Source organism: Akebia trifoliata, chromosome 5, assembly GCF_017979445.1.
Source record: "Akebia trifoliata isolate Shusen 1 chromosome 5, ASM1797944v1, whole genome shotgun sequence".
In the NCBI taxonomy this organism is placed as follows: domain Eukaryota; kingdom Viridiplantae; phylum Streptophyta; class Magnoliopsida; order Ranunculales; family Lardizabalaceae; genus Akebia; species Akebia trifoliata.
The window spans coordinates 28,835,078-28,862,039 of record NC_141379.1 but is presented as its reverse complement, the minus strand read 5'-3'; the positions used below and the strand labels follow the sequence as shown (position 1 = coordinate 28,862,039).

At 32.7% G+C, this 26,962-nt stretch overlaps 4 protein-coding genes across 4 annotated transcripts; 1 reads left to right on the top strand and 3 right to left on the bottom strand.

Annotated features, from left to right (window-relative positions):
- Positions 1-2,707: 2,707 nt before the first annotated feature.
- On the bottom strand, positions 2,708-3,112 carry LOC147401995 (S-protein homolog 6-like). The gene has a single exon (XM_086444462.1). It carries the CDS (start codon positions 3,110-3,112, stop codon positions 2,708-2,710), a length of 405 nt encoding a protein of 134 aa, XP_086300588.1.
- Positions 3,113-7,991: 4,879 nt separating this feature from the next.
- On the bottom strand, positions 7,992-8,390 carry LOC147401994 (S-protein homolog 24-like). Its single transcript, XM_086444461.1, has one exon. It carries the CDS (start codon positions 8,388-8,390, stop codon positions 7,992-7,994), a length of 399 nt encoding a protein of 132 aa, XP_086300587.1.
- Positions 8,391-15,351: 6,961 nt separating this feature from the next.
- GRXC5 (Glutaredoxin family protein) lies at positions 15,352-23,661 on the top strand. Its single transcript, XM_086443500.1, has 5 exons — positions 15,352-15,706; positions 15,886-15,959; positions 21,629-21,703; positions 23,075-23,101; positions 23,336-23,661. Exons 1-5 carry the CDS (start codon positions 15,414-15,416, stop codon positions 23,410-23,412), a joined length of 546 nt encoding a protein of 181 aa, XP_086299626.1. The 5' UTR covers positions 15,352-15,413; the 3' UTR covers positions 23,413-23,661.
- A 1,610-nt stretch (positions 23,662-25,271) lies between these two features.
- Positions 25,272-26,705, bottom strand: LOC147401992 (polyadenylate-binding protein 2-like). Its single transcript, XM_086441596.1, has 2 exons — positions 26,276-26,705; positions 25,272-26,163 (listed from the first exon to the last, which is right to left on the bottom strand). Exons 1-2 carry the CDS (start codon positions 26,333-26,335, stop codon positions 25,714-25,716), a joined length of 510 nt encoding a protein of 169 aa, XP_086297722.1. The 5' UTR covers positions 26,336-26,705; the 3' UTR covers positions 25,272-25,713.
- Between the last annotated feature and the right edge of the window lie 257 nt (positions 26,706-26,962).

Sequence of the window (26,962 nt, the reverse complement as noted above, 5' to 3'; positions counted from 1 at the left end):
GTAAAATTAAAATGTACATAGTTTCACACATGGATGTGTGTACAAAACCCTAAATGCTTTTCATTGGGATAAGAGTGAAAAGCATCAATCATTTTGTGGGCACCTCCACGTTAGCAATGTGTGAAACGATGTATATTTCAATGTTACTCTAGTGCATAGGGTATTATAGGTCGATCCCTAATATTCATAAAAGAGTCGTACTGGAGTAATATTGAAATTGACATTGTTTGGGAAATTGGTGTGCACAGAAGATGCTTCTCACTTGTATCTCGATGAAAAGCATCTATAGTTCTATAAACACATCCGTGTCGGCAATATTTGAAACAATGTTACTTCAACATTTTCCTTTAGAAAATGAGAGATTTACCCAATAGACCATACTGTTGCATTTTTATTACCAAAACTCCCTTGGAGTTCTGACAAGTCCAATGGAACCTTACTTTATGAAGTTTATTGCCCATCATACGTCAATTTATCAAGTTTGTTACCGAGCAAACTCTGGGATGAGAATCCACATCATAAAATTCAAATTATGGGGTAAATTTCTTACTTAACATACCTTTGAGTGGATTCTAACCACAACAATGCGTGGCATCCAAAAACACTATTTGATACCATTGGCTTATAAAGGATAAAATTGTAAGAATTTTAAAAAATATTAGAAAAAAAATTAATTTTCACTATTGAATTTTAGTTTTAAATTTGAGTGTTCGGAAGTCATCCATTTTCAACACTTGTGAATAAGTTCAAACATATTATTCTTTTTTATATTTTTACTTTTGAATTTGAGTTTTTCCATGAAATCTATTAGGCTACGTCGTTGGATTGCTAATTTGATATTCCATGTGGCCCAATTACCCTTTCTAATATTTAAATCTTACTAAGTTAGTCAGAGTGGTGTGAGTCATAAAGTAAGGTTCGTTTGAGCAACAAACTCGAGAAAATAAGGGAGATTTTGTAATAAACTTACAATTACACTTGAAAGTTACACTTTGATCCCCCCTTTGTTTTGGGTAATTATATGTTGATCTGTCATATTCGAAAAATTCTACTTTAACTCCTTTATCAGAGAGGGTGCTAACATTTGGATTTTATTTATTGTAAAAAAGTAAATAAATTTTTGAAAGAAAAAAAAAATCCATCTATGCATTTTCAGTCCAAACCTACATTTTTTTTCATATAATTAGTATCCCGAATCTCGAGTTTGCCCAATCCATAAACCAAGGTCTTGTCCAAGGATTAGTCCCGGGGCACGTGCAACCCCAGCACACCACACACACTGGTTAACAAAAGTTAACTAAAGTTGGTGTTGCAAGAGATTCTATAGAAACACCAACTTTCGAATTAGCACACAACATGGGGTGGCGTTAGCAAAAGTTGGTGCTGCAGTAGAAACTCCCAAAAAGTACATATGCTTTTTTTAACTGTTTAATTGACGTTAAGTTGGAAGGGGTCTAGTTGAGTCCGATAGATTATCCATAGTGGAGGTAATACTATATTTATTAGGACGTTAGGGGGTCAACAAAGAATTACACCAAATCTTAGGGTATTAAAGTGTAATTTACCCTTTTATCCTCAATGAAATTGAAGTAATGATTTTTTGACTCCCCCACAAGGCATACTCTCTTGATGTGACATGTGCTAGAACCATAACTCTTTTTCCCCAATACACACAACAACACATATTTATGATATGTGTATCCCGAGGCATAAAATCTATGATTTAAGCACATGTCATGTTAGGAAAGTATTTGAGTATGTCATGTAGAGGAGTCAGATTATCACGATTCTAAAAAAAAGTAATGATTTTCTCACTCTCCCATATGGCATACTCAAAATACTCTCTTGACGTGACATGTGCTAGAGCCATAGATCTTTTTAGCTCGAGATACACAATTACAAATACTTATGGGGATGCGTAGTGTGTATCCCAAGATAAAAATCTATGATTTAAGTACTTGCCACATCATGAGAGTATTTTGAGTGTTCCACGGGAGTAGACTCTATCAAGACTCAAGATAAAAGTACATTTTATCTTAAAAATTGAAAGTAGTGGTTTTCTTGAGAAAAATCAAGGATTTGGGCAAAGGCTAGTTGAAGATGAGAGCATTTCAGTCATCTTATGTCAGTCTCATGGAAAGCGAGTGAAGGGTATGTTATTAATTTGAAAATATAAGGGGTTTGTTATAAAAAGGTTATAAGATTAAAAAAGAATAATGAAAACATAGAATCTAAGAAGCTCTATCTATTGCTAATGTTATTGCACCACATGTCATAGAGGTATTTTTGAACAAGGGGAAGAAAAGAAAAAGTAAAAACAAGTAAAACTTATTATCAAGGTAAGTTATCTATAGTGTATAAATCTCAAGTCAAAGAGAATGAGATCCACAGTGATATTTTAATTTTTATCATATAGATATTCTCTAAGTATGTGTAAGCATACTAGAAAAGTAGAAAGATGATCATTTAATTGTCACAGTCTTATCTGATAGATAAATGTAAAATGACTGAACTACCTTTGGATCCTCTCATCCAAAGAAATATTTATTTATTCCAAATATCAACTATTATTTCACATTAAACAACTCTCTTGAGAACTAAAAACCTAACCAGGTCTACTACTGCATAACCTAATAACCTACATAATAATTATTATACAAATAGTAAACGAAAATAGTAATATTTTTATTTAGGTGCCTAACATCTTTCAGTTTGGCCCCCATGGATACACAAGCTCTAAGTAATTATCGGAGTAGTTGAAGTAATACAACCCATCTTGCTTTGCAATCCATGTACAGTCTTTGCACCTCCGCCCATCTCTTCTACCATCAAACACAACAGGATGGACATGAAGTGCTCCCCATGACATGTTACAAAAGAAAAGTGTGCTGCCCCAAAAATTGACCTTGAAAGTAAAATCGAAACTAGCACCATTCAAGAGAGAATGAAAGCCTAGATCGTCGTCCTTCGATTTGCAATTAAAGTTCAGAATCTCGTTTTCTCCCAACTGATTGTAGATATGCACATGTTTTCGTTCTAAAACCGCTGAAGTCGCGCACAAAGGCAATACCAAGACAAGTAAGAGAACACAACTGTAGTTTAAAGAACCCATTGTTGTGTTCTTGATGAATGTGAAGATGGTGTATCACTAATTCTTCTTCTCCTTTAATAGCCAAAAAAATGAAGCTAAATAAGGCAAGAAAGCTATGGATATGGATTCACACAACCAAAAATGCAAGGAAAAAAAATACGGATAATCTGGACATAAGGAAGAAAGATTTTTTTCCTTTTTACCAAAAAATAATAACTTAAAACTATATATATAAAATATAAACTATCTAAATACATTCCAAATCTAGATTCTCTCGTAACTTTTTTACTTGGTTTATTTAGGCAGAAAATGGTATATAAAGTTGACATTTAGGAAGAAAGATCTACTCAGTAGGAAACAAGGATCTACATGATCTAAATAATTGGAAAGTCAATTATTTAATAACTTTTTTTCCTTGGTAATTTTATTTATTTTTATTTAAATATTTAATATATAAAATACTTATTTTTTACATTAAAAAAAACATTTAAAAAATGATTAAATGATAAATTAAAATTTAAAAATGCTAAAAATAAAATTAATCTGTGATTTTAAATGATAATACACGCAATTATATATTTAATCTATTTAAATGACTTTTTATTATTATTTAGGATTACTACCTAAATTACAAAATGCTAAAAAAAATACACTTAAAAATGATGTTAAAGAAATGCTAAAAATAAATATTTTTTTAAATGTTTAAAATAAATTAATTTTAAATTAAACTAAAAATAATTGAAAATAACAACTTCTACCCATTTTAATAAAAACAAATTAATCTATGATTTAAATGATAATATATTCATTCATATATTAAATCTATTTAAATGATTTTTTTTCTTTATATTTTTCTACCTAAATTAAAAAATTATTTAAAAAAGTTAAAAATAAATTATACTTAAAAATGATAAAATAACATTTTAAAAGGGGAAAATTATCAAATTTTAAAGAAAATAAAAATATATTGAAAATGACTATTTAGAGTAATTTTAATAAAACAAAAGCTTACTGCATTTCTTTTTAAAATAGTTTGGTAAGAATATTTAATATTTTTATATGTCTCAATTTCAAAATCATGTATTTCATGATTGACTTTTTATCTTATTTTTCAAGTTTTTATATGTATAATGAATACATTATATTCATCTCTAATATCAGTTACTATGCATTGAAAATAATAAAATTGATTGTTCCTTATGCGAGTTAAAATATTATCATTTATTCAGTTAGTACTATTTTGAAAGATAAGGTCGTGAATCCATTCTATCTATACCTATGTGAGTTGTGTTAAATTATGTATAATAAATAAATTACCATTTGTAATTTTTGTAGCATATATACGTTACTTATAGTTTGAAACATCGCATTTAACTATAACTTCTTATTTATTATTAAGAACATATTTTATAAAAAAAACTATTTCTAATAGTTAAAGAGTAATTTTTTTTCTTAATTCAATTACATTATTAAGAATTTTACCAATATAAATATCAAATAGAATATTCATTTTCATTGGATGACGAACTCAAACTATTTTCAATAAATGCATCTACATTTATTATTGGAATCATTTTGTTTTACAACATTAAATTCAATTGAATCGTATGCAATATTATAGTCGATATCGATATTTAAATATTGATTTTGACCATAACTTAATTGATACATTCTAATATTTTTATATTATATCACAAAAATAATTATACTTTAGGAATTTTGATTACTATTTAATATATATATATATATATATTACCATGTTCCTTGATAAAAAATATCAATTAAATTTTTTTCATAATTTAAATTGATAATTAACTTTATCGAAAATTATAGTCAAATATTCCAAATTGAAAAATAAGAGCTTGTAATTTCGAATATATATGATAAAAGTCACATATTTCCATCAATATACGTGATATCTTCAATGAAACCTCCATATCAACAAATAATATCTCTTGAAGATATATTCGATTCAATTGAATTATAAAATCTTGTAACAGAATTATAAGAGTCAAAATAATAACAAAATTGTGAGAAATATGAGTGAATGATAAAGTTTATATAGAGTACAACGGTTAGAAATTTTAAAATTTTTCAGCAGATATATGACGTTTACAAAACGATTGGAATTTAGAAATTTCGACATTTCAAATGCTGAATTTAAATAAATAAAATTAGACCCTTTAAGTATTGATTTAGGTTCCTTTTGACAATTAACAAAAAAATGTTACTTTTTTTTTATAAATATTTTTATTTCAAGTTTTTTTTTTTTGTTGATAATTTTCCCTTTTAAAAATGCTTAAATAAATATTATTTATAATATTTTTTTAGTCTAAAACAAAATTATTTTTTTATTATTTAAATTAAACTTAAAATAATTGAAAAGAACCATCTTCTACGTTTTTTCTTTATTTAAGTTTTATTAATTAGACTTTATTTGTAATTTAAAATACTAAAAAAGGGAATTTTAACAATTATATAATAAAATAGATATTTTTTTGCAGTTTTTATTACTAACCACCTATATTATAGGGATTACGAAGTTGAAGGTTGCAATTTTATTGGTTTTTGACCAAAATGACCATATTGTATTAAGTTCAATCGTAAATTGAGGGGTATTTATGAGATCCAAATTTTTGTCTCATGTGTCAAATCGTTTGAAGTATAAGCTTAGTTTGGTCATTTTAAGATGAATATGTGTGAATTGTGGCAGTAGTCATAAAAAACAAGGATAAATATGTCAAAAGTAATCTTTATTTAAATCGTGCTACTGGCGCTCACCATATACTCTCTCTCGCCCTCTTAATTTGAAAAAAAAAAAAAAAAAAAAAAATTTTTTATCTTTTTATCCTTATCTATATACACACCATCTTCTCCATCTATCTATCAAATGAAAATCAAAACCAGCTTCTCTACCCATTCTCTCCTTCTCCACCACCTCTTTCTCTCTCTATCTCTTACAAAAAATCAACTCATTTCGAAACTGTTTTACCATATAGAACACAATGTTGTCTAAAGAACGTTGTCCATATATTTTACATTTAAAAATAATTTTTTTTGTAACAAGGTGATCCTTGTGGTAGTGGGCTGACTTCGTTTGGTCCATCGGGCTTTCTATTTTATTTGATACTCATCTTTTTTTCATATTAAAAAAAAATTTGTTTGTCTTAATGGGTAGTTGACAGATACTTGACGCGTATCGAGTATTTGTAGGATCGATTCTAATTCCAAGGATCTCATACACAGAACAAAAATTGATAAGAATCAAAACCTATGTTTTATTTAATTAGCCTCCAATTTGGATATATGTCAAACTCAACCGGTAAATTCCATTGACACCATTACACTAATTAACCATATTAATTCATTTATGAATGTGGATCTCAGTCTTCCATCTAATCCCTACATCTCTCATGCAAACAAGTTTTTTGTGTTAGATTATTATTTTTTAGAAGTGATGTTACCATTCATTATAGACTCCTGTGTTGGATCCCGAGTCTTTATTATACTATAGATGAATGATTTTTTGACGCCCCCTTTGACATACATCGTTGTCACAAAACCATAGATCATTTGATGTGAAGCTCTTTCAATCGTCCAAACGACGCTACAGGGAGCTATAGGAATTTCGCGCCATAGAGGATTTGCTTCCTTAATTATGTGAGGAGAGAGATTTATTTTGTTTCCTTTTATTTGGTAAATTTGGTATGTCCCTTCAGGTTTTAGTGTTCATCTATATAATAAAACATAACAATATGTCTCACTCCTTTATCTCAATTTGTATACCTTGTAAAAAAATGTATTTCCAAGAAGAATTTTAATTTTATTGCCTTTAATCTTCCCTTTTGAGGAGGGAGTAGTGACAAAGGAGGGAGTAAATCCTATCTAGCACCTTTCTCTTACAGCTATTTTAACGCTAGAGTGTGCCACATCATTGAGACAGTTACCATTTATTATAGACTCCAGTATTGGATCCCAAGTCTTTATTATATTGTAGATGAATGATTTTCTGATGCCCCCTCCGACATAAGTCGTTGTCACAAAACCATATATCATTTGATGTAGAGCTCTTTCAACCGTCCAAACGGCGTTACAGGGAGCTTCAAGAATTTCACGCTATAGAGGATTTACTTCCTTAATTATGTGAGGAGAAAGATTTATTTTGTTTCCTTTTTTTTTTGGTAAATTTGGTATGTCCCTTTAGGTTTTGATGTTCATATATATAATAAAACACAACAATGTATCCTACTCCTTTGTCTCAATTTGTATATCATGCAAAAAAATTATTTCAAAGAAGAATTTTAATTTTATTGCCTTTAATCTTATATTTTGAGGAGGGAGTAGTGACAAAGGAGGGAGTAGATCTTATGTAGCACCTTTCTCTTATAGCTATTTTAACGCTACAGTGTGTCACATCATTAGACGGTTACATCAAATCGTTTAAATTTGGGAGTTCAGTGACCGTTCATTTTGAAACATTGATAGAGCTACAAAAACTTTATTTATTTATTTGTTTCAATGTTTTTTTTTTCAAATCTAATCTAAACTATGAGTAGATGAGGAGTGTGGAGTTTGTTTTTTAACATGTGATGTATTATGGACTCTAGAACAAGAGCTAATGACAATTACGACAGAAACGGGCTACAAAGGATCTGCTCCCAATAGAAAGATAACCCCCAAACTGATCGTGCGAAGTATCGACCACACAACAACTAAAACAAAACCAACATTTTTTCTTTCTTTTGGTAAATATAAATTTTATTAATCCAAAATATGGAACAAAGGGTGAAATGTGATCAAGGAAACCTACATATACATTGCAAACTAAAGAACCAATAGAAAGCACCTCCCACATAAAATAGTCTTCAAATCTACTGCAGGTGATTAAGTATCATCTCCTTCACCACTGATATTCCAATTCATAATTATCTGAACCATAATCATACAGATATAATCCATCTTGCCTTACTCTCCAATAGCAATTACCACCGACGCACCTAAGGTCATCTCTCGAGGCAATAAACACATCAAAATGTCTATTAATACTTCCCCAACTCATATCACAGTAGAAAAGTGTAGTATTCCCAAGGTTGATGTCGAAGCTCCAAGCGAAAACAGCATCATTCAAGAGCAAATGCTCGCCCAAATCGGTATCTTTAGATTGGCAATGGATTTTAAGAATCAAGTTGTCACCTAAGTCATTGATAATGAAGACAGTGAATTCTCCTAGAACAACTGAAGACTCATACAAGGTCAAGGCCAAGACAAGTAAGAGAATATAACTGCTGAAAGAAGCCATATATATTGTGTTTTTGCAGACTATGAAGAAGGTGTTATCTTCCCCTTTTAAAATGAAAGGAGAAGCTACCCAATATTTATATAAAAAAGGAAGAAAGGTTTATAACTTTAATATTTTTTTTTAATATATATATATATAATACCCCTTCATGTGTATTTGAAATACTGGGTTTTCAAGCTGATGACATACCCCTTGAATGTGGTCTTCTGGGAAAGACCCATAGAAAATTTTAGAAATATTCTCATCTTCAACCTCTTAGGGTGAAAACTTTGCTTATTTAAGAATCTTTGTTTTTTTCGCCAAGAATCATCATCTTCTGTCCTTGATATACTCGGCAAAGTCCTCACGATTATCTGTCATTTTCTTTACATTGTAACTGGGGTATTTTGGTCATTTTTCATTCACTCTTAGGAGATCATGGTCTGGCATCAACTTTAAAAATCAAGAGTATCTCAAATATGCACCAAAATTCGGAGGGGTGCACCAAAATTATGTCTTTTTTAAGTATAAGAGTTCGTTTAAATCAATGTATTTACACAATCTAAAGACAAAGCTTTTCTCCTTGACGTTGTAATATAAGTTGAAGGATCTTCTTTTGGATAATGTTTACATACACCCTGAAAGTTTTGCAATATATTTGTATATTTGATGAACCCCTAGGCCAAATGTTCATTTATTAAAGAATTTAAAATATAAAATGAAAGTTTTCTTAAGTTACCTTCTTTTATATTATATATACAAAGGGCCATTTGCAACAGTAAACCTCTCTTTTGGACCAAAATGTCCACATTCAATGATTGTTTTGAAAATCTCACTTTAAATATTTTCTTGCAACTTTTCCCTTTCTTTCTTTCTATATGATCAAACAAAACAAAATACTCATCAATTACCCTATTCTCTCTCATTTTTTTTAGGTGGCCTCTCCTTATCGTTTGTGATGGCGAATCACAAATGAAGAATGGGAAACTGATCATTTCAAAGATTTCGATATAATTTTTTATCATTTTTGACAATTTGAGAGAATGAAAGACAAACGAATTACGATATACTTCTATTTTTGAAATTTTAGTTGTAATGGACATGTTTGATCTAGATATCTATTTTTTCATTATAAGTTATACAATTTGGGTATTTTGGAAAGATCTATCCAATTAAGCTCAAAATTGAAACACTCGATGTTTCAATATTGAGACTAGACCTTTTGAAAGGTCAAGGCTTGACATAGTTTAAACATCCTTGAGACCTTTTAAAAGATAGAAGTGTCAAGGATCGACCTTTTGAAAGTTCGAAGGATTAGGCTCCATGTTCCAACCTTTTAAAAGGTTGAGGCTCGAAACTAAAACATCATCGAAACCTTTTTGAGAAGTCAAAACGTCCAGCCTTGACATTGAAATATTGAGCCTTGATGATTTTTAGATCCCGAAGCTGGCGAGATCTTTCTAAAATATCCCAAATGCATACATTGTAGTGGCAAAACAAGCACTACTGGCAGCACAATTCTCAACCTTTTAAAAGTTGAAGCTAAAATTTAAAACATCAAGCATCAACAATTTCGATTTTTTTTTTTCTTGCTCATCATTGGGTAGACCTTTTCCAAGATATTCAAATGCATGTATTATAATGGCGAAATGGACACTTTATGCAAACTTTATGATTACATCTTTAAAATTGTGAGAATAATGTCATTATCTGTTCATCATCATAAATCATCGAAATGATTGAAAATTATATTTAAATCTTTGAAATTATGAGTATATTATTCTTCATTTGTGTTTCAGCATCATAAATCGTGGGAATGGATCCTAATGGTTGTTGAAAAACTTAGGTAAGTTAAAAGAGTTGAGAAAAGGATATTTTTTAAGGATTCATTAGGTGATTTAATTTTCGGAATTAATATCTTCAAATACTCTCCTATCAAATCATTTAATTGTTTCCCTCAACCATTCATGAATACTATCATTGGTTCGATATCGTAGAGCATAGTTTTACACGTGGCGAATAGTGAGGTGGTTGAACATGTGGACCCACGAAATCATCATTTCTTTTACAAATGAAATCAATTGTGGCACGCACACATACTTATCAGGAGGGCTCCCATTACATCAATTATTATACGTGAGATTGATATGGTGGGACCAGTGGTGGTGGCCTCTCTCTAAGGTCCAATTATTCCTAAGTCGTGATAAACTGACACAACAAAAACATATCAACTGATATGGCATGCGCAAAGAATCATAGATTTCCTCTAGATATATACACAAGAAAAAAATCTATGGTGTGTACACATTCCATGTCAATTGAGTATATTCGAGGTTTTTTTTTTAAGTTGGTTTATTATTATTCCTTGCATTCCTTAGTTATTGGGACTCTCTCTTACTATTAAGAATAATGATTTTCTAACTAGAAAGTCTTCACTCAGTCAATACTTGGCTGGCTTGTCATGGATACAGAATCATAGATCTTTTTCATCGGGATACACAACTGCATATTAATTATAGGGATTTTAGTAGTGTATCCAAAGGAAACAGATTTATGGTTCCGTGTTTGGGCCATATCGGCCGAGTATTGACCGAGTGAAGACTTTCTAATTAGAGAATCAGCACTCTATTATTAGGGTTCCGTTCAGCAACAAACATTTTGACAAACATTTTGGCAAAACATTTTTCAAAACATGGGTTAGAGGTTTTGGAATGGGCTGATTTTTGGTGAGGATGATCTCTACGGTGAGGAGATCATCATCACCAAAAATCAGCCCATTCCAAAACTTCTAACCCCATCAAAAATGATTTACAAAAAATGGACGGTCCACGATTTTTCAACTTGTAAACTTGGGCTAGAAGTTTTGGAATGGGCTGATTTTTTGTGAGGATGATCTCCTCTAACCCATGTTTTGAAAAATGTTTGTTGCTGAACATTTCCCCTATTATTAATGTGGGAGTGGTATTTTGGACATAACTTTCCACCTGTTGGCCAATGTTAGAGATGCCCTTATTCTTTCAATTGAAGGCATGCCTCTTCGACCTCAATCTAAAATATTCTATTTACTTAAACTTTCAAACCTAAATATTAAGATAGGAAATTTTTTTATAGAAAAATTAAGGATTTTCTACATTATATATTGAAAATGATGGATTGAAGCGAGATCCAACGAGTGGGACAATTATCAGAAAAAAACACAAAAAGGGTATCAATTTTTAATTAATTATGAAAAAAGTATTAATTTTCAAAAAATTATCAAAAACGATTTAACACACTAAACTGTTCAACGTGTTTTTAATTTGCTGGACTGTTCAGTGTGCTAGGATTCTTTCACATTTGAGTATAGAAAGGGTGAGCCTAGCCTAACCAACTTAATAAGATTTGAAATCTTACTAAGGGTCTTTACATTCACCTGGTGGCATCCAAAAACATGATCCGATGCCTTAGGGATGTAGAGGATAAAACTATATAGACTTTCAAAAAAATAAAATTTTAAAAATAAGAATTTAGTGTTACATTTTAATTTTAAATCTAATAGTTCAGTGAAAATTCAATAGCCATCCATTTTAAAACCTTGGATCAAGTTCTAAAATCAAAATTTTTTTTTTTTTTGAATTTTTTTTATTTGATTAGAGTTTATTCATGAAATGTGTATGGCTATGGTGTTGGAATGTCAATTTGATAATCCATTTGAGTTCAATTACTCTTAGTAAGATTTGAATCTTACAAATTTATAAGGAAAGTATTTTTTTTTTTTTTTCAATGCACATAATTTTAGACAAAAGCAATTAGAAGATAGAGGAGAGTCCAACATGCTGGATAGTCCAACAGTTTCAAAAATTTTCTAATCATAGAGATCATCCTCACCAAAAATTAATCCATTCCAAAACTTCTAATTCATGTAGGACAAAACATGTTGGGTAAATTGTTGGATAAATGGGTGAGTGCTGAATATTTTCCATGTATAATATATATATATATATGGGGACAGTTCGAGGGACGTCTCACAAACCAGTTGAGAAACCCATGTGTGGGCGTCGTTGGATCTGGGGGAATCAATGGCCTGGATTACCTATTCGAGTCAATTGTGAGACAGCTGGGACGAAACAAAATATTTAAGTATTTCCAAATACCTCCTTCCTTCTTTAATTTTTTCTTTTTTTAACTTAAATAAAATCTCATTATCTCTCACTGTATTGAAGATCTCATCACTGCTCCCATATCCAATCATTGGGTTCATTCAACAAACACCTTCCATGCATTTTTAAAACCTTCCATCTTCGTGAACATGTTGCACAACACCTTAAAAAAAAAAAAGAGTAAAGAAATAAAGAGGAAGAAAGACAAAAGAAACTAAGGGCCTGTTTGGATACCAGGAGCAGAACTACTCTTCCAAAGAACAGAAGCTAAAGTACTCTATGGAGGAGTTGGAAAAGTAATTCTGTGCAGAAATGGCGTTTGGCAATCAACTCTATCAAGTACTGGCAGAAGTACTTTTGTGCTGGAAGTCTGTTTGGGAACCATACTGACTTCTCATGACTTCTAGAAAAAAGACCAGAATACCCTTATATTATACCAGTTACTGTTTTTTATCTTTTAGTGTCATAATATGCCTTCAAACTATACTGTTTTTGACATTTTAACTATAAATATTAATATAATATAATATAATATTTTAAATATTAAATATTAATATAATATGTTTAAATCCATTATACTTAAAATTTTAAAAAAAATTTGACTGACTGTTTTTGACAAAATATGACATAATATTTAAAAAAAAAATTGAGAGACTGTCTTTTAGTGTCATAATATGCCTTCAAACTATATTGTTTTTTACATTTTAACTATAAATATTAATATAATATAATATAATAAATATTATTATAATATAATATAATATTTTAAATATTAATATTAATATAATGTGTTTAAATCCATTATACTCAAAATTTAAAAAAAAAATTGACAGACTGTCTTTTAGTGTCATAATATGCCTTCAAACTATATTATTTTTGACATTTTAACTATAAATATTAATATAATATAATATAATAAATATTAATATAATATAATATAATATTTTAAATATTAAATATTAATATAATGTGTTTAAATCCATTATACTCAAAATTAAAAAATAATAATTTAATATTAATAAATGTTTCTTTTGTTTGATTTAAGGGCAAATGAATTAGAAATATTTTCATAGAAAATTAATAAAGTTAGGGGTATTTTGGTAAAACGAACCGTTAGATTTTTACTCCCCGCAAGAAGAGTTTTGAGAAATAGGTTTTCTTGACTTCTTCATAAAGAGTAATTTCTTGCTTTTGCGCGGAGTAACTCTTCGAGGAAGTAGTTCATACAAACGCATCCAAACGACTTCTAACTCCCCGCAAGAGTCAGAAGTAGCCAAGGAGTCCTATCCAAACGCCTACTAAGCATCTTTGTTGTTGCCTTTCTTCCACTTCTCATATGGTGACCATTGTTGTTGTAACTGTCATTGTAATCTTTTTCCTCAAAGCCTTTTGTATGCCAAATCCAACATCATGCTAAGCATCAATTCATTCCCAATCAAGGAGGTTCGTTCATGGGACAATGTGTGCTTTTGATAAGGTGTATCCCATCTACACCGAATCATTTTTTTTATTTGCCACTGCACATCATCATCATGCCACTGCAATTGGTTTATATTCCTACAACTTAGTTTTTAGGGAAAACTATTCTAAGCCTCAAAACATTGCCTAAACCCAGTTTTTACTCAAATCTCATCTTCAAAATTGGGCAGCAAGTGATCTGAACCAGGTACAAGACTCTCTCGAGTTCTCTCTCTCTCTCTCTCTCGATTATAGCTTCACTCTCATTGTTCTTCTTTGGTTTCCATCAATTTTGAGAGAGCCTTCGTGATTGAAAAGGATGGGTTTCACTCTTCCTTTTCAACAAAGAGTGAGAAAAGATTTGAGGGAGTTTTTTAAAAATACATTAATTCTTTTAATAACAAAACACGTTTTCCAGCTGGCCGCACATTTTATTTTAAAACAAAATCCAAGCCGTCTAATGTCGCAAATCCAACGACGCCCACACATGGGTTTCTCAGCTGGTTTGTGAGACGTCCCTCGAACCGTCCCTATATATATATAATATATATATATATATATATATATATATATATATATATGGTCGGGTTCCTGCGACACACATATAAACAACGTGTTTCTCTTATATGGGCAAAAATGTTTGGAATGGGCTGATTTTTTGCGAGGATGGTCTCTGTGATGAGGGGATCATCCTGGCAAAAAATCATTTCATTCCAAAACTTGTAACCCCATCAAAATTGATTAACAAAAATTGGACGATCTATAATTTTTCAACAAAAATTGGACGATCTAGAAGTTTCATAATAAGCTGATTTTTGGCAAGGAGGATCTCCTCACCACAGAGATCATCCTCACAAAAAATCAGCCAATTCCAAACATTTTTACCCATATAAGACAAAACACGTTGTCTATATGTGTGTTGAAATGGTTGTCGTTTGAACCTGACCCATATGTATATATATATATATATATATATTACTATAGAAATTAATAATTGTACATGTCTGATTTTGTAGGAGAAAATAAAAAAACTTTGGCTTGGAATTGGAGAAAAAGGCATTAAGTCATTTTAGGTTTGTCTCACCTACAAAACGTAGGTAAGGGGGCATATTTAAAACAAGCATTTAAGTGTATGTTTTATAAGAAAAAAATTTCTTCAGGGCAGCTTCGGTAGGAAAATCAATTTTCGAAGTGTTTTAAATGCATTTTTACGTGTGCCCTGGTTAACCAAACTGTGCCTTTAAAATGCAATAGATACACTTTCAAAATTAGATTTTATTCAAAAAATACCCTTAAAAAATTATTTTTTATCAAAATAAAACCCTATAATATTGTTGATCAAAATGCTGAGGGGCAAGTCCAAATCACCTTATTTACAGCAAAGGGTGTCTGTAACGTCACTTTAAAAAAAAAAAAAAGCGAAAAAGTTCGGAAAAAGCGAGCAACAATGGCTGAGGCATCTCATCTGATTGGAATCAATGTTTATGCTCTCAGAGGCTCTCCCATAAACGTCTCTTCTTCATCTTCTTCCTCTCTCAACAACATCTCCTCTCTCTGTTCTCTTCGCCTTCATAATTTGAGCAGAAAAAGCAGAGGTCTCGGCATCATTAATGGCGGAACAAGAGCCAAAACTTCTGTAATTCGATCAATGAACGCTTCGTTCGGGTCTCGTTTGGAAGAGAGTGTGAAGAAAACGGTTTCTAATAACACCGTTGTCATCTACTCGAAGACATGGTGTTCGTGAGTTCGAATCCCAATCTTGTCCCCTTTTCGATCTATTTAATTTCTTTTGTTTTTTTTAGTAGGAAATTTACTGAATTTCGAGGAGGATTGCTTGATGTGGTTCTTTTTAAGAGTTATTTTTATGATGATTTTGGTTAATTATGAAAAAAAAAAGGTTTTTTGATTTTGGAATGAAGGTATTCTTCGGAGGTGAAGTTTTTGTTCAAGCGACTTGGCGTCGAACCGCTTGTTATCGAATTGGATAAATTGGGTATGTGATTTTTATATGAAATCCGTTGTTCTTAGTTTTGATTTGATTAATGGGGCTAAAGAAGAAGTAATTTGGGCACAAAATTGGTTTTCTTTGGATTCTGCTTCTTATCATCAGCATTGTTCTGAAATCAATCAATTTTTTTTTCTGTAAGATCCGTATGGATTTACTCACACAAAAAAAAAAAACATGGACTCATTTAACAATGGTGTTAGTGGATTTTCATGCATTTTGATGTCTAATATCTGCTAAATTAATGTCTAGTTGATCAACTAAATTTTCCCTTGTTTCAATTCAAGAATTACTATGTATACATCACAAATAGTGGAAATTCTGCAATGTCACGAGAGCAAATTCTAAACATAATATTGTGTGATAAGTTTTGGGAGACATCTTTTGCCTAGCGTCTCCATGATGAAATTTCGTGTTTGCTATTTTCTGTAACGTAGGAAGATTGTTATAATTCCAGCAGTATCGTTTTTTGTAATTTGGTGGCTTCAATTTCCCCTTGAAACACTTTACATGATCATTTTTTGTTAAATTAAACATATGTTGTTTGATTGTGATTTAAATTAGTGGCTTGAGTGTATTTCATTGGTAACATTTGGAATGGTATTCTCTTCCTATCTTCAACTCTATTAGTGCTTCTCTTTCAAACTAAAATTCTGTTTGAAAAAAATAAAGTCACCAGAAATAAAAATGAAATGAAGAAAAATAAATTTTATTTTATATTTTATATTTTATTATTTAGTTGTTGATGGAAGCATATCTCTAAAAATTAGGATTCTTTGGGATAGCCATGAGTTTGTTCACGCAGATATACATGCCCAAATAGAATTCAGATGGAATGGAAAGTTGGGCTCATATTGAACTTCAGGGTTGAGAAAATATGTTGGAGTACGTAATGAGGATGGATTTGGAAATCCCGTTTTCAACTATGTTGCTCCTTATCTCTCTATACTTCTCTTCATCCCCTACTTTCTTAGGTTCTTTGCAATTTTTCTTTTGTAGTATTTGTTTGCCAGTTGGTTGAAACCGATAGTGGCTCATTTCCTGGATCAATCCTCTTCTCTTCAATATAGCAACCAAGTGCTTTGTGGAATTCAAGTGCAAATGCCTCATTAGGAATTAAAGGTCTATCTTTCAACATCATTGCCCTCGCAACTTTCTTTTTGAGAGGTCTTTACAACTTTTCATTATGGCTTATTGGCCCACTCACTTACCCATTGTTGGAATGTGAACATGTCCAAATGCAACATTTGAACATGCTCAGCAATGTCAAGTAAGTCATGGCAAATCTAGGCACAATTGGACAAATATGCTTTCTCTCTTAGTGAAGCTTGTCATCAAAGCTATAAGACCCAACCATGATTATATAAGAAATTTCTTACTTTCTTCTCCTTCAATTCATAGACATGTGCCAGCAACATTCCGATTTTTTCAGATATATCAAATTGATGCAATATGCAACACAACACGTCCAAACCAGAACTTCCTTTTTCTCCATCAATTTATCTCCAGCCAACTTGTATTCTCCACCATACTACCAAGACGTGTAAACACAGATTTACATCTTCAATTTTGTCTGATTGGTACAAGAAAATTAATCAAATTCCTGCCACAAATGTTTTTGCTACCATCTAACATGATAATGCCCTGTCTTCATCAAAGTCTTCTTCAACTCTTCAGCAAGTTTCTCAAAGGTCTTGACCTTTTCCTTAAGATCCAAATGTGCATTGTGCACATGGATGGGGGTTTCAGTCCTAGGTTAATTGGTTCGTTGGCTCGAATTCGGGTTCATTGATCATAGGAGTGGGTCGAGAATTCGTTTCTTGGTTCAGTAGTTCCTTCGCTTGTGCATATATACTTGAAGAAGAAGGAAGATTTGCTCCTCTTTTGTGTATATACATGAAGAAAGGGGAAGATTGGGAGCTATAATAAAAATTTCCTAGTCCCCTTTAAGAACCCGACTACAAAAATTGTTGTGGTATGAACATATGACTTCTCGAACCATGCATTGGGCCCTTCTACTTCAACCCTGTACTTTTGTCTGGGGTCTTTAATATTTCATCCACTCCCTTGTTTTCAAATCTTCTCACCACTTTCTGGCAAAATCCGAAGGAAAAGGAAAACAAAATGTTTTCTTTTTTGCGTGAAGTTATCGAAGGAAAGGGAGAAAACAAGATCTAGGGTTGAACGATTGTAATTTTCTTTCAAGTGAAATGAAATTGACGGCTGTTTTTGTCTTCATACTAAAATTTGCGGGGGTTGTTTTGGCCATGAAATTTAAAAAGTACATGAAATCAAAATTTGAAATCTTCAGGTGGCCAAAATAGTGTATGCATTTGAGATGAGCCTCAGTGTATACACCTCAACAAGTCTCAATTGGGCTTGTTGGGGCTTAAGCCTCGAGATCTCATTGTTGTTCCTAGCCTCGAAGTGTATGCTTCTTGTTCCTTGAGACACTTTTTTAAACACTGATTACACCAATGGTAGCAATAGGTTGGTTTGTTTTGAAAGATCCCCTTATTCCTATCTTCCCGAGTACCCTAAAAATAACATGTGATAACTCACGCTGTTTACCTGAGTGCTTTTACAAAAGGTCCCACATTCCATTGGAAGATTTAACTTAGAATGTAGGGAGGAAACACTAGAGGAAGCTCAACTTTGACTTGGGGAACTGATTTCTCGTCTCTTTAGCCATCTAAGATGAAATCGCCCATCAAAAAAACATTGGATAAAAAGGCAGTTGGTTGATCCTTACATATTATATATGTAAGCGGAAAAGACCTAGTTCTTCCTTTCCTTTTGGGGAAACTTGCAAGTATTGATCAGCCAAATATTTTTTTCTTCACACGGATGCTTTAGTGCTAGGGGGAAGATTTGGTTTTCAGATTTTATTAAATCAAAAGGATGAAGAATTGGACGACAATGGAACAATTGCTATAAAAATGTTGTACCTATAATAGAAAGATCCATTGAATTTGGAATCAGGAATGTAGATTTTTTTTTCTAAGCTGAAGATGCTGGCTCAATGTCAACTGATATAGGTTCTCCAAGGAAGATAATGTGCCAAGACAAACTAGAAATGGAAGGACTTGTCATGACCCAGACTCATGATAATTCGTACTCCTATTAAACAAAACAATAAAACTTTAATAATCTTTCATTACAATCATCCAAGGTAAACTTAAAGTTTTAATCACACTGTTCAAAGCAATGCCAAATCTCCTAATCCATAGTGGGGTCTTGTTTTTCTTCATAATCTGCCGACAAAATATTGTCAGTATGCTTAGCAAAGCAAAAATAATCACAAAACAATTCTTAGTCTAAGTATAGAAAGCATCAAATAATAGCTTTCGTAATAAGAAAATCTCTGGTGTTTTGTGTTCTTTGCGGAAGTGTTCTTATAAATTTTTTTTTTTAAATCTTTGTTCACAATTTTTAACCTTTACATTTTACATTTTTTATACCCGGGCAAAACCTCTTATCGTCCTTACAACTCTGACTCAATCGATTATTGGAACGTCTATCCCTCAAAGGAGACGCTTATTCCTTTTCGTTGTGTCGCCAGTAATATTTTCCTGACTCATCCGACTATTGCAACGCTTATACCTCACGAAGATGCAATGCATATTCCTTCATGGAGTGTGTGTCAATTGACCGGCCTACCTTCATAAGGTATAACCATTAAGGAGTCCACCTCTCAAGTAGATTTTGAGACCGATCTTTACTTTTCACTTTTTATTCTTTGTAGTTCGTATGTCAAATCACACTAACCAGGTCCATGGTCTTTTTCTTAAAAAGTTCTAGAAATAATTTCCCTTTTTTTTGTTTTTGCAAAATGGTCATCTTTTTTAAAACCATTCTACTACCAATCAGTAATATTTTCAAATGCACTTTCATGGAATAAAAACATAGTATGCATATTATACCATAAGCATGATATTTATCATGAAGTAAAATTCAGCAAGCATGCTATGAGTCACAAATTCAACGAGTATCCAAGCAAACAAAATGTAGTTAGAATCAAGTATTGGTCCAAAGAACACATCATTGGTTACAATCAAGTATTGGTCCAAAGAACACATCATTGGTTACAATCAAGTATTTGTCCGAAGGACCCATCATTGTACGATTTGAATTAGCAAGGTATTGTTCTCCCGACAGTTTCTTCCTTCATAAAAGGGAGACTACTATGAGGTGGATTTTGGGGGAAATCCCATTGTCAAGGCAAAGCACAGACTTCAAGAGAATTAAAACAAGAAAAAATGAGTTCTCAGGCTCCACATTTTATTTTTTTTGTTGATAAATCAAGAATCTTTATTAATAACATGGTCGAGGAAACCATGAAGCAAAGAACAAACAATGTGGTTGCCGATGCTTTAAGTCGTAATTCTACTGGCTCTATGGCAATCATGAGGGTATAGTTGTGGAAAATGATCGAGGAATTCCAGAACTGGGGTATTGATGTTGGTAAGAAAGAAGCCAAACAATCAATATTTGAATGAAGGAAGTGGTGATGTGCTTCCAAGGACTAGGATAAATTTGTTGGAGAAAAATTAGGTTTCGGTGAATAAATGAAATGGATATAGCCAATTGAAAGCACGAAGTATTCTTTCACTAAAAAAAATCAAGAACAACAACAAAAATATAATCCATAAGTAGGAAACCATGTAACTTATCAGTTAGAAGATGGGCTGAGACATGCTTTGTACATGCTATACTAAGGTACAAATTTCCCTTGTATTAGTGCCAACAGTGTCTAGGCATCAACTCCTAGTATTCAACAATGTTAACTTTGAGAAGGCAATGCTCCAAGTATCAAAGTTGCAGTGAACCAGACAGTATATTATGGTTCCCCAAAGATGAACAAACATCCTCAGATCTATAATAAAGTGGGCTCTAAAGATAATATAGGCAGAAGAGACATGACCTTGTGTAGCAAGCTTGCAATTCACGCACACGAACAGAGTCATTACCACACATACATTATAACAAGGTATGCCACGGCGTGGTGCCACTTGGCTCGGCTTCGCATGTGCATGTGGTCCTCCTTTCTCCTCCCAATGGTGTGTTTATAGGTAGAATCCAAAGGGACACTTATCAATTACATGCGTTCCATGTGGGACTAAAGTTCCCCACATGTAAGTTTCAGCTAAATGCATGGAAATCATGTCTGCACGCATGAAATTTGAGACCAATTTAAAAAACTATCATAAAGGTCAGGTCCTTGTACCACCTAAAAGTGGGCCCAAAGTGACCAAAAAAACACCGAAAACTCATAAAATGGATGAAAATCTTGCGTCATTAACAAAATTATCCTAGGATTATGGTTGCAGTAGAGTTCATGCTATGATTTCCTTTAATTGCAAAAATAAATTTGTTGCTAGATTTTGAGGACATCTTTTAATTGCATAGGGCATGATTTGGCTAGTAGCATGTATTGGAGAAATCCCTAGAATGTTGTCTAGCCCTTTAAGTGTTCTTTAGAAACATCACAATGAGTTTTCCCTCCCTAATTCTTTCATTTTGAGTATAAGTAAATACTATTCTATCTGAGTTATGCGCTTGAAATTGATATTTTCTTCATATTTGAGGTATGCATTCATTATAGATTGTAAATGAATGTTTCATGTTTATGATCAAAGATATTTGTTCTTGTTTAGGTCCCCAAGGGCCACAACTACAGAAGGTGCTGGAAAGGTTGACTGGACAACATACTGTACCAAACGTTTTTATTGGTGAGCTAATTCTTCATACTTTTGACCTTGCCATCACATATTATGGATAACCTCACTTTTGAACCTGGATCATATCGATTCCAGTTAAGCTTTTTATTTTCGTTTCTAAACAAACAGAAACATGCATCAACCACAAAGATGTCTTATTTTCCAATTCCAAAAAGTCGAAAAATTTCTGATCATGCATGTCTGCTGAAGGAACTTTGGCTAACTTTCTGTTTTTGGAAGACTATCCATAGACAACCTCCCTGTGAAACTAATGGACCATAAAGCTTAGTTTTATTCTATGATACACCTTCCTCAGTCATAGTTAAGATATAGTTGTCAGTTTGTTTGTCTTAAAAAAAAAAAAAAACTTTATTAAGTTGTTTTCTTCACTCAAAGGGCAATAAAGTAATGATTGCAATTTTCTATTGTTGAATAAAATAGAGGAAAGTGGAATTTATTTGGTACTCCGTTCCCTATTTTCACTAGTGTTCCTCTCTTATCATTTTTTCTGAAATCATTTCCTTTAAAGTGGTACCATGGCAGTTATCCTAGTTGAAGAGCTTAGGGCTTCGTGGCTCCCAACTCATTAACTTTACATGCAATAATCCCCAAGAAGACTTAGGTGCCAACTTTTAAGTAGGTTAAGTTTGCAAGTATTAATATCATAGACTGGCTGGTGAGTGATTCTCTAATTACTAGTCTTGTGAGTGAAATAAGCCTGAGGTAGAATCACCCTTTGTTCCTCTGACCTGTTTGGTCATTCCTGCACATTGAGTCTTGGGAAAAAACCTATCCAGGCCCTCGTCTCAGATATTGGTAGTTCGGGGCAACCTCTCTATGCTCCTAGTGAAGCTTCAATGGTCTGAGGTGAAACTCTGTAGTCCACTGACTCTGTTCTATCTTCCGAATGCTGGTCTTAGGTAAAACTCTTAAATAACTTGTGCTCAAGTTAAGAGTATGGCATGCAACTCTTTCTAGGCTTTGGGAAGGTTGGATTTTATGAGGAAAAACTGTATACATTACTAGGACTCCAAGAGTGCACCATACTGATCTGTGACCTTAGTAGCCCTCTAGGACTCCAAAATGTCCCCGACTATTATTTGATTGTTTTATTAAGGAAGTCAACTCAAGGGAGGCATTATTGGTGTAGTTTAACTATAGGGTTGATTCAGGTTATTATCCTTTAATGGCTACATTGTGGCAGTTCTGGATAGTAAACTCGTATAATGGTGGTTTTACGCCACTATATCTGTATACCTGCTCTCAAACTCATTTGATCTTTCTATTTATGTTCTTGTTTTAAACCAACTGTTATTGTATTTCTTGGAAATTTACCCTTCAGAATAATCTGCTGAAACCATCCATTACTGTTCTTCGTGACAGGGGGAAAGCACATCGGTGGTTGTACAGGTACCTTATTTTACACCATTTTCCTTTCTTTTGTTTTATGACAGCAATGCAACTCAAATCCTTTGGGAAGAGTTTTAAAACCCATAGACCTTTCTTGCACTTTTCACTGGTCAATTCAGCTTGCTGAGTTGGCAAATCAAATAATTGAAGGTTGAGATTAAAGAGTTTATGTGACGAAACATAAGAAAGATCAATTTAGTATCTGATATTAATTGACATTATTTTTTTATATAGATACTGTGAAACTACACCGAAAAGGAGAACTTGAAACCTTACTCTCAGAAGCAAGTAGCAGAAGTACCCAGAGCTAGCCACCTTGTGAATTTGGTTGTTCAGAAACGTTAGTTTCAACTAATTATGATGTGATTTTACATTACTTTACTCGAGAGAACCATTCAATTTGGAGCTGCAAAGGTGATACTTCTCTCCCTATTCCATCCAAACTGTACGATCACATGTGCATCTGCCCTTTGATCTATCGTCACTTGTAATGCCAAACGCTTGTGTAACTATTCTGATCAAATATAGCGACGCGTTGTGACCCATCACTGATCTCTCCAGCTGTGGAAATCTTGTATGATGCAATCGGTGGGATTTTGCTTTAACCAACTGATCTACCATTTTAAGAGGGAAAAAAAATCGCAATAAAATCTGTCTATATTTATGTGAATTTGATTGTCAGAATTGCCATTGTTTTCATTTTATGTGAAGTTTAATCTAAGAAATTCTTCCGTGTGCTTGCGATCATGAACCTGTGATTATGGTGCCACAAACTTCTCCCTCTGTCATTTTATCTATAGGCCAACACGTTGTAGCAAAAGGAAGATTTTTTTTTTTTTTTTAATTATGGGTACTTGTTCGAAATTTTCCATCCATTAATGCAAGTGAGGGAAGCTATGAGCTTCAACCTATTTTACTCCTCTTGTTTCTTCTGTAATCCCCAACCAGGCAACCAACGAGTGATGCAGGACAGTGATGCCTAAGCTAAAAGATGGGTCTGGGATCAATAATAATTTACTAAGAGCAATTAAAAGCTTAAATTGAATCTCATTAAACCATAACATAGTAGAAAAATTAGTAGGCAATTAGATTAGGCTCTATGGTAGTCACAATCCCACAATACAAGTCCTTCAAGTGTTAGAAGGAAAGAATGTCAATGGAAGATTGGCCTTCCACTAATTTAGGGTTCCAAACCAATAACAATTTTGAGTTCACTAATTCCTTTCAAGGATTTCTAGAAGAAGCAAAGAGGCTTAGACTCAAGAAGTTACTTTGAAGTAGTTAAGCGCTTAATCAAGAGGTACCTTATACGTAAATGTACTTTAACTAAAATTAGAACCCCAAGGGGTTGGGTCAGTGGCAATTTGAACCAATACGTATAGATTGTGAGTTTGATACCCAGTATAAGCAATAATTCCTCGTGGCCACCCACGAGAGTGCACCCTCACTTGCTCGGTACATGTGATGTGCGGGCGTTGCACGTGCCCAAGGAAGAGACCCACATGCCTTGGCCCAACATTTGGCTTTGGCTCTTCTAGTCCCACTACTCAAACATAAGTTCAGATACCCTTTCATAGAAAAGAAAAAAAAAAAAAAACTAAAATTAAAATATAAAGAGAATGTGGAGTCTTTATTTTTACCATTTTATTTACATAAACATTCATCCTTATTCACCAATTCTTTCTCAATTTCAACTACAAACAAATACTCCATATCAATTTTTTTTAAGGTTTTCTTAGTTTGATTTTCTAAAAGAATTATTTATTGGTATGAACTGTCGTTTGACAGCCCTAATACCCTAGGAAGTGTTATATATCAATTGAGGTATACATCGACAATCTTTAAAAAATTAGACATTTTATTTATTAAATTATGTATTGAAAATACAATCATGATTCTACTAGATCTCATGTTCTTGGTTCCATTTTCTTTTGCTATTTACATATATATAGGGGACGGTTCGAGGGACTTCCAAAAAACCGTCTTCAAAACAGACGTTTTGTGAACATTGGATTTTGTGGGTTTAACAGTTTAGATTACAAGAGATCAAAAGTGCACTCCAGCTGTAAAGAAACGAGTTTCTTGTAAAAACGAGAGGTATTTATTTTTACCTCACTCTCTTTTTTTCTTAAAGGGAATAAATCTCTGACAGTCTCGTCTCTCTCTCAAAATAAGAAATTACAGTCAACCGAACTCAGCCCACTCTCTCTCTCTCATCGACTGCATCATGTCTCTTTCTCTCTCTCGATCAGTCGACTCGAACAATTCGAGCTCTTTCGATCTCTATCTATAAATCCAAACTATGCAATAATCCCAACTAGTCTTCTTCACAAGAGAGTTATAGAAGTTATTGAACTTTTCCTTTTATAGGGAAGTCTACTAACAACTTAGAGGATCCACACAACAGCAGTGAAGGAGGTGATGAAAAGGGCTCTGATTCAAGTGACGAGTTAGGAGAAAACAATATTGCCATAGAAGACAATACCAACAGCAACTTACATGAAGAGAACCCAAATGAGAATTCTTTGAATGGGAAAGAAATAGATAGTGGGCAATCAAAGGTTTGTGCTAGAGGTCATTGGAGGCCTGCTGAGGGCACAAATAATTAAATCCTAAAGAACATTGCTACAAACCTTGCATGAAGCAATTGTGCCAAACTCTAAGAACAATTCCTTCAGTTTATTGTCATCAATGCTGTCATCTAAGTTCTTCACTACTACACTAGTAATTGGTCCATATTTCCCAAAAGTGTTCTTTAGATCTTCTTCTGTTGTTGATTCAGAAAGATTTTTTACAAAAACATTATTGAATTTTTCCTTATTTATAGCAATCTCCCTTTCCTGCCTACGAAGAAAGGGTCCAACGAAAACTGGCTTATCGTTTAACAACATTCCATTAAGCTTATCTATTGCATTTTGTGCTGATTCTTCATCCTCAAACTGAACAAATCCATAGCCCTTCGACTGGCCAGAAGGATCTGTAGCTATCTTGCTAGAGAGAATATTTCCAAATGAAGAAAATGTTTCATGTAGTGCTTTGTTATCAATCGCCTTGTCAAGATTCTGCCAAGCATAAATAACGTTGAATGGCTAGTCAAGAAACAAAAAACTCAACAAAAGCTATAATGTATTTGAATCAGAACAAGTTACCAAGTAAACAAACCAAAAGAAATACCTTAATAAATATATTAGCAGTCCCGCTCCTACGGATGCTAGGATCACGATAAGAATACATAATCTTAATGGGCTTGCCATTAAGAGGAGTGAAGTTCAAAGCATCCAATGCATTAATACAAGACTACAGTGTCAGCATTAATAAAACTTTTTTTGGGTTTGCATATATATAGTAAATATAAACCTGGTAACATAATCCCAAATTTTGAAGCTTGCAACCACCACCATCTAAGGCAGAGAGGCAACATAAGAGCTAAATTCCGATTACATTAAATGGTAATAGTGAACCATTCACTGAATAGGTAATATTAGTTTACTGAATAAGTAATATTAGTTTACCTGCAAGTTGTGCTTAGGTCCATGAATGACCAAAGAGATGGAGAGAGCTCGAATCATTCAAGTTGACCGATCGAGAGAGAGAGAGGGCTGAGTGTCAGAGATTTATCCCCTTTAAGGAAAAAAAAGAGAGGGAGGTAAAAATAAATACCTCTCGTTTTTACAAGAAACTCGTTTCTTTATTGCTGGAGTGCACTTTTGGTCTCCTGTAATCTAAACCGTTAAACCAACAAAATCCAATGTTCACAAAACGTCTGTTTTGAAGACGGTTTTTCGGAAGTCCCTCGAACCATCCCCATATATATATATATATATATGGGTCCCGTTCGGCACCCTAAGTTTTACCACACAC

Excerpts from the sequence above, each read along its gene's own strand:
- LOC147401995 (XM_086444462.1), bottom strand. The coding sequence starts at position 3,112 with ATGGGTTCTTTAAACTACAGTTGTGTTCTCTTACTTGTCTTGGTATTG.
- LOC147401994 (XM_086444461.1), bottom strand. The coding sequence starts at position 8,390 with ATGGCTTCTTTCAGCAGTTATATTCTCTTACTTGTCTTGGCCTTGACC.
- GRXC5 (XM_086443500.1), top strand. The coding sequence starts at position 15,414 with ATGGCTGAGGCATCTCATCTGATTGGAATCAATGTTTATGCTCTCAGA. Across the intron at positions 15,707-15,885 it reads TACTCGAAGACATGGTGTTC|GTATTCTTCGGAGGTGAAGT; the intron begins GTGAGTTCGAAT and ends TTTGGAATGAAG. Across the intron at positions 15,960-21,628 it reads TATCGAATTGGATAAATTGG|GTCCCCAAGGGCCACAACTA; the intron begins GTATGTGATTTT and ends GTTCTTGTTTAG.
- LOC147401992 (XM_086441596.1), bottom strand. The coding sequence starts at position 26,335 with ATGTATTCTTATCGTGATCCTAGCATCCGTAGGAGCGGGACTGCTAAT. Across the intron at positions 26,164-26,275 it reads CTGCTAATATATTTATTAAG|AATCTTGACAAGGCGATTGA; the intron begins GTATTTCTTTTG and ends TATGCTTGGCAG.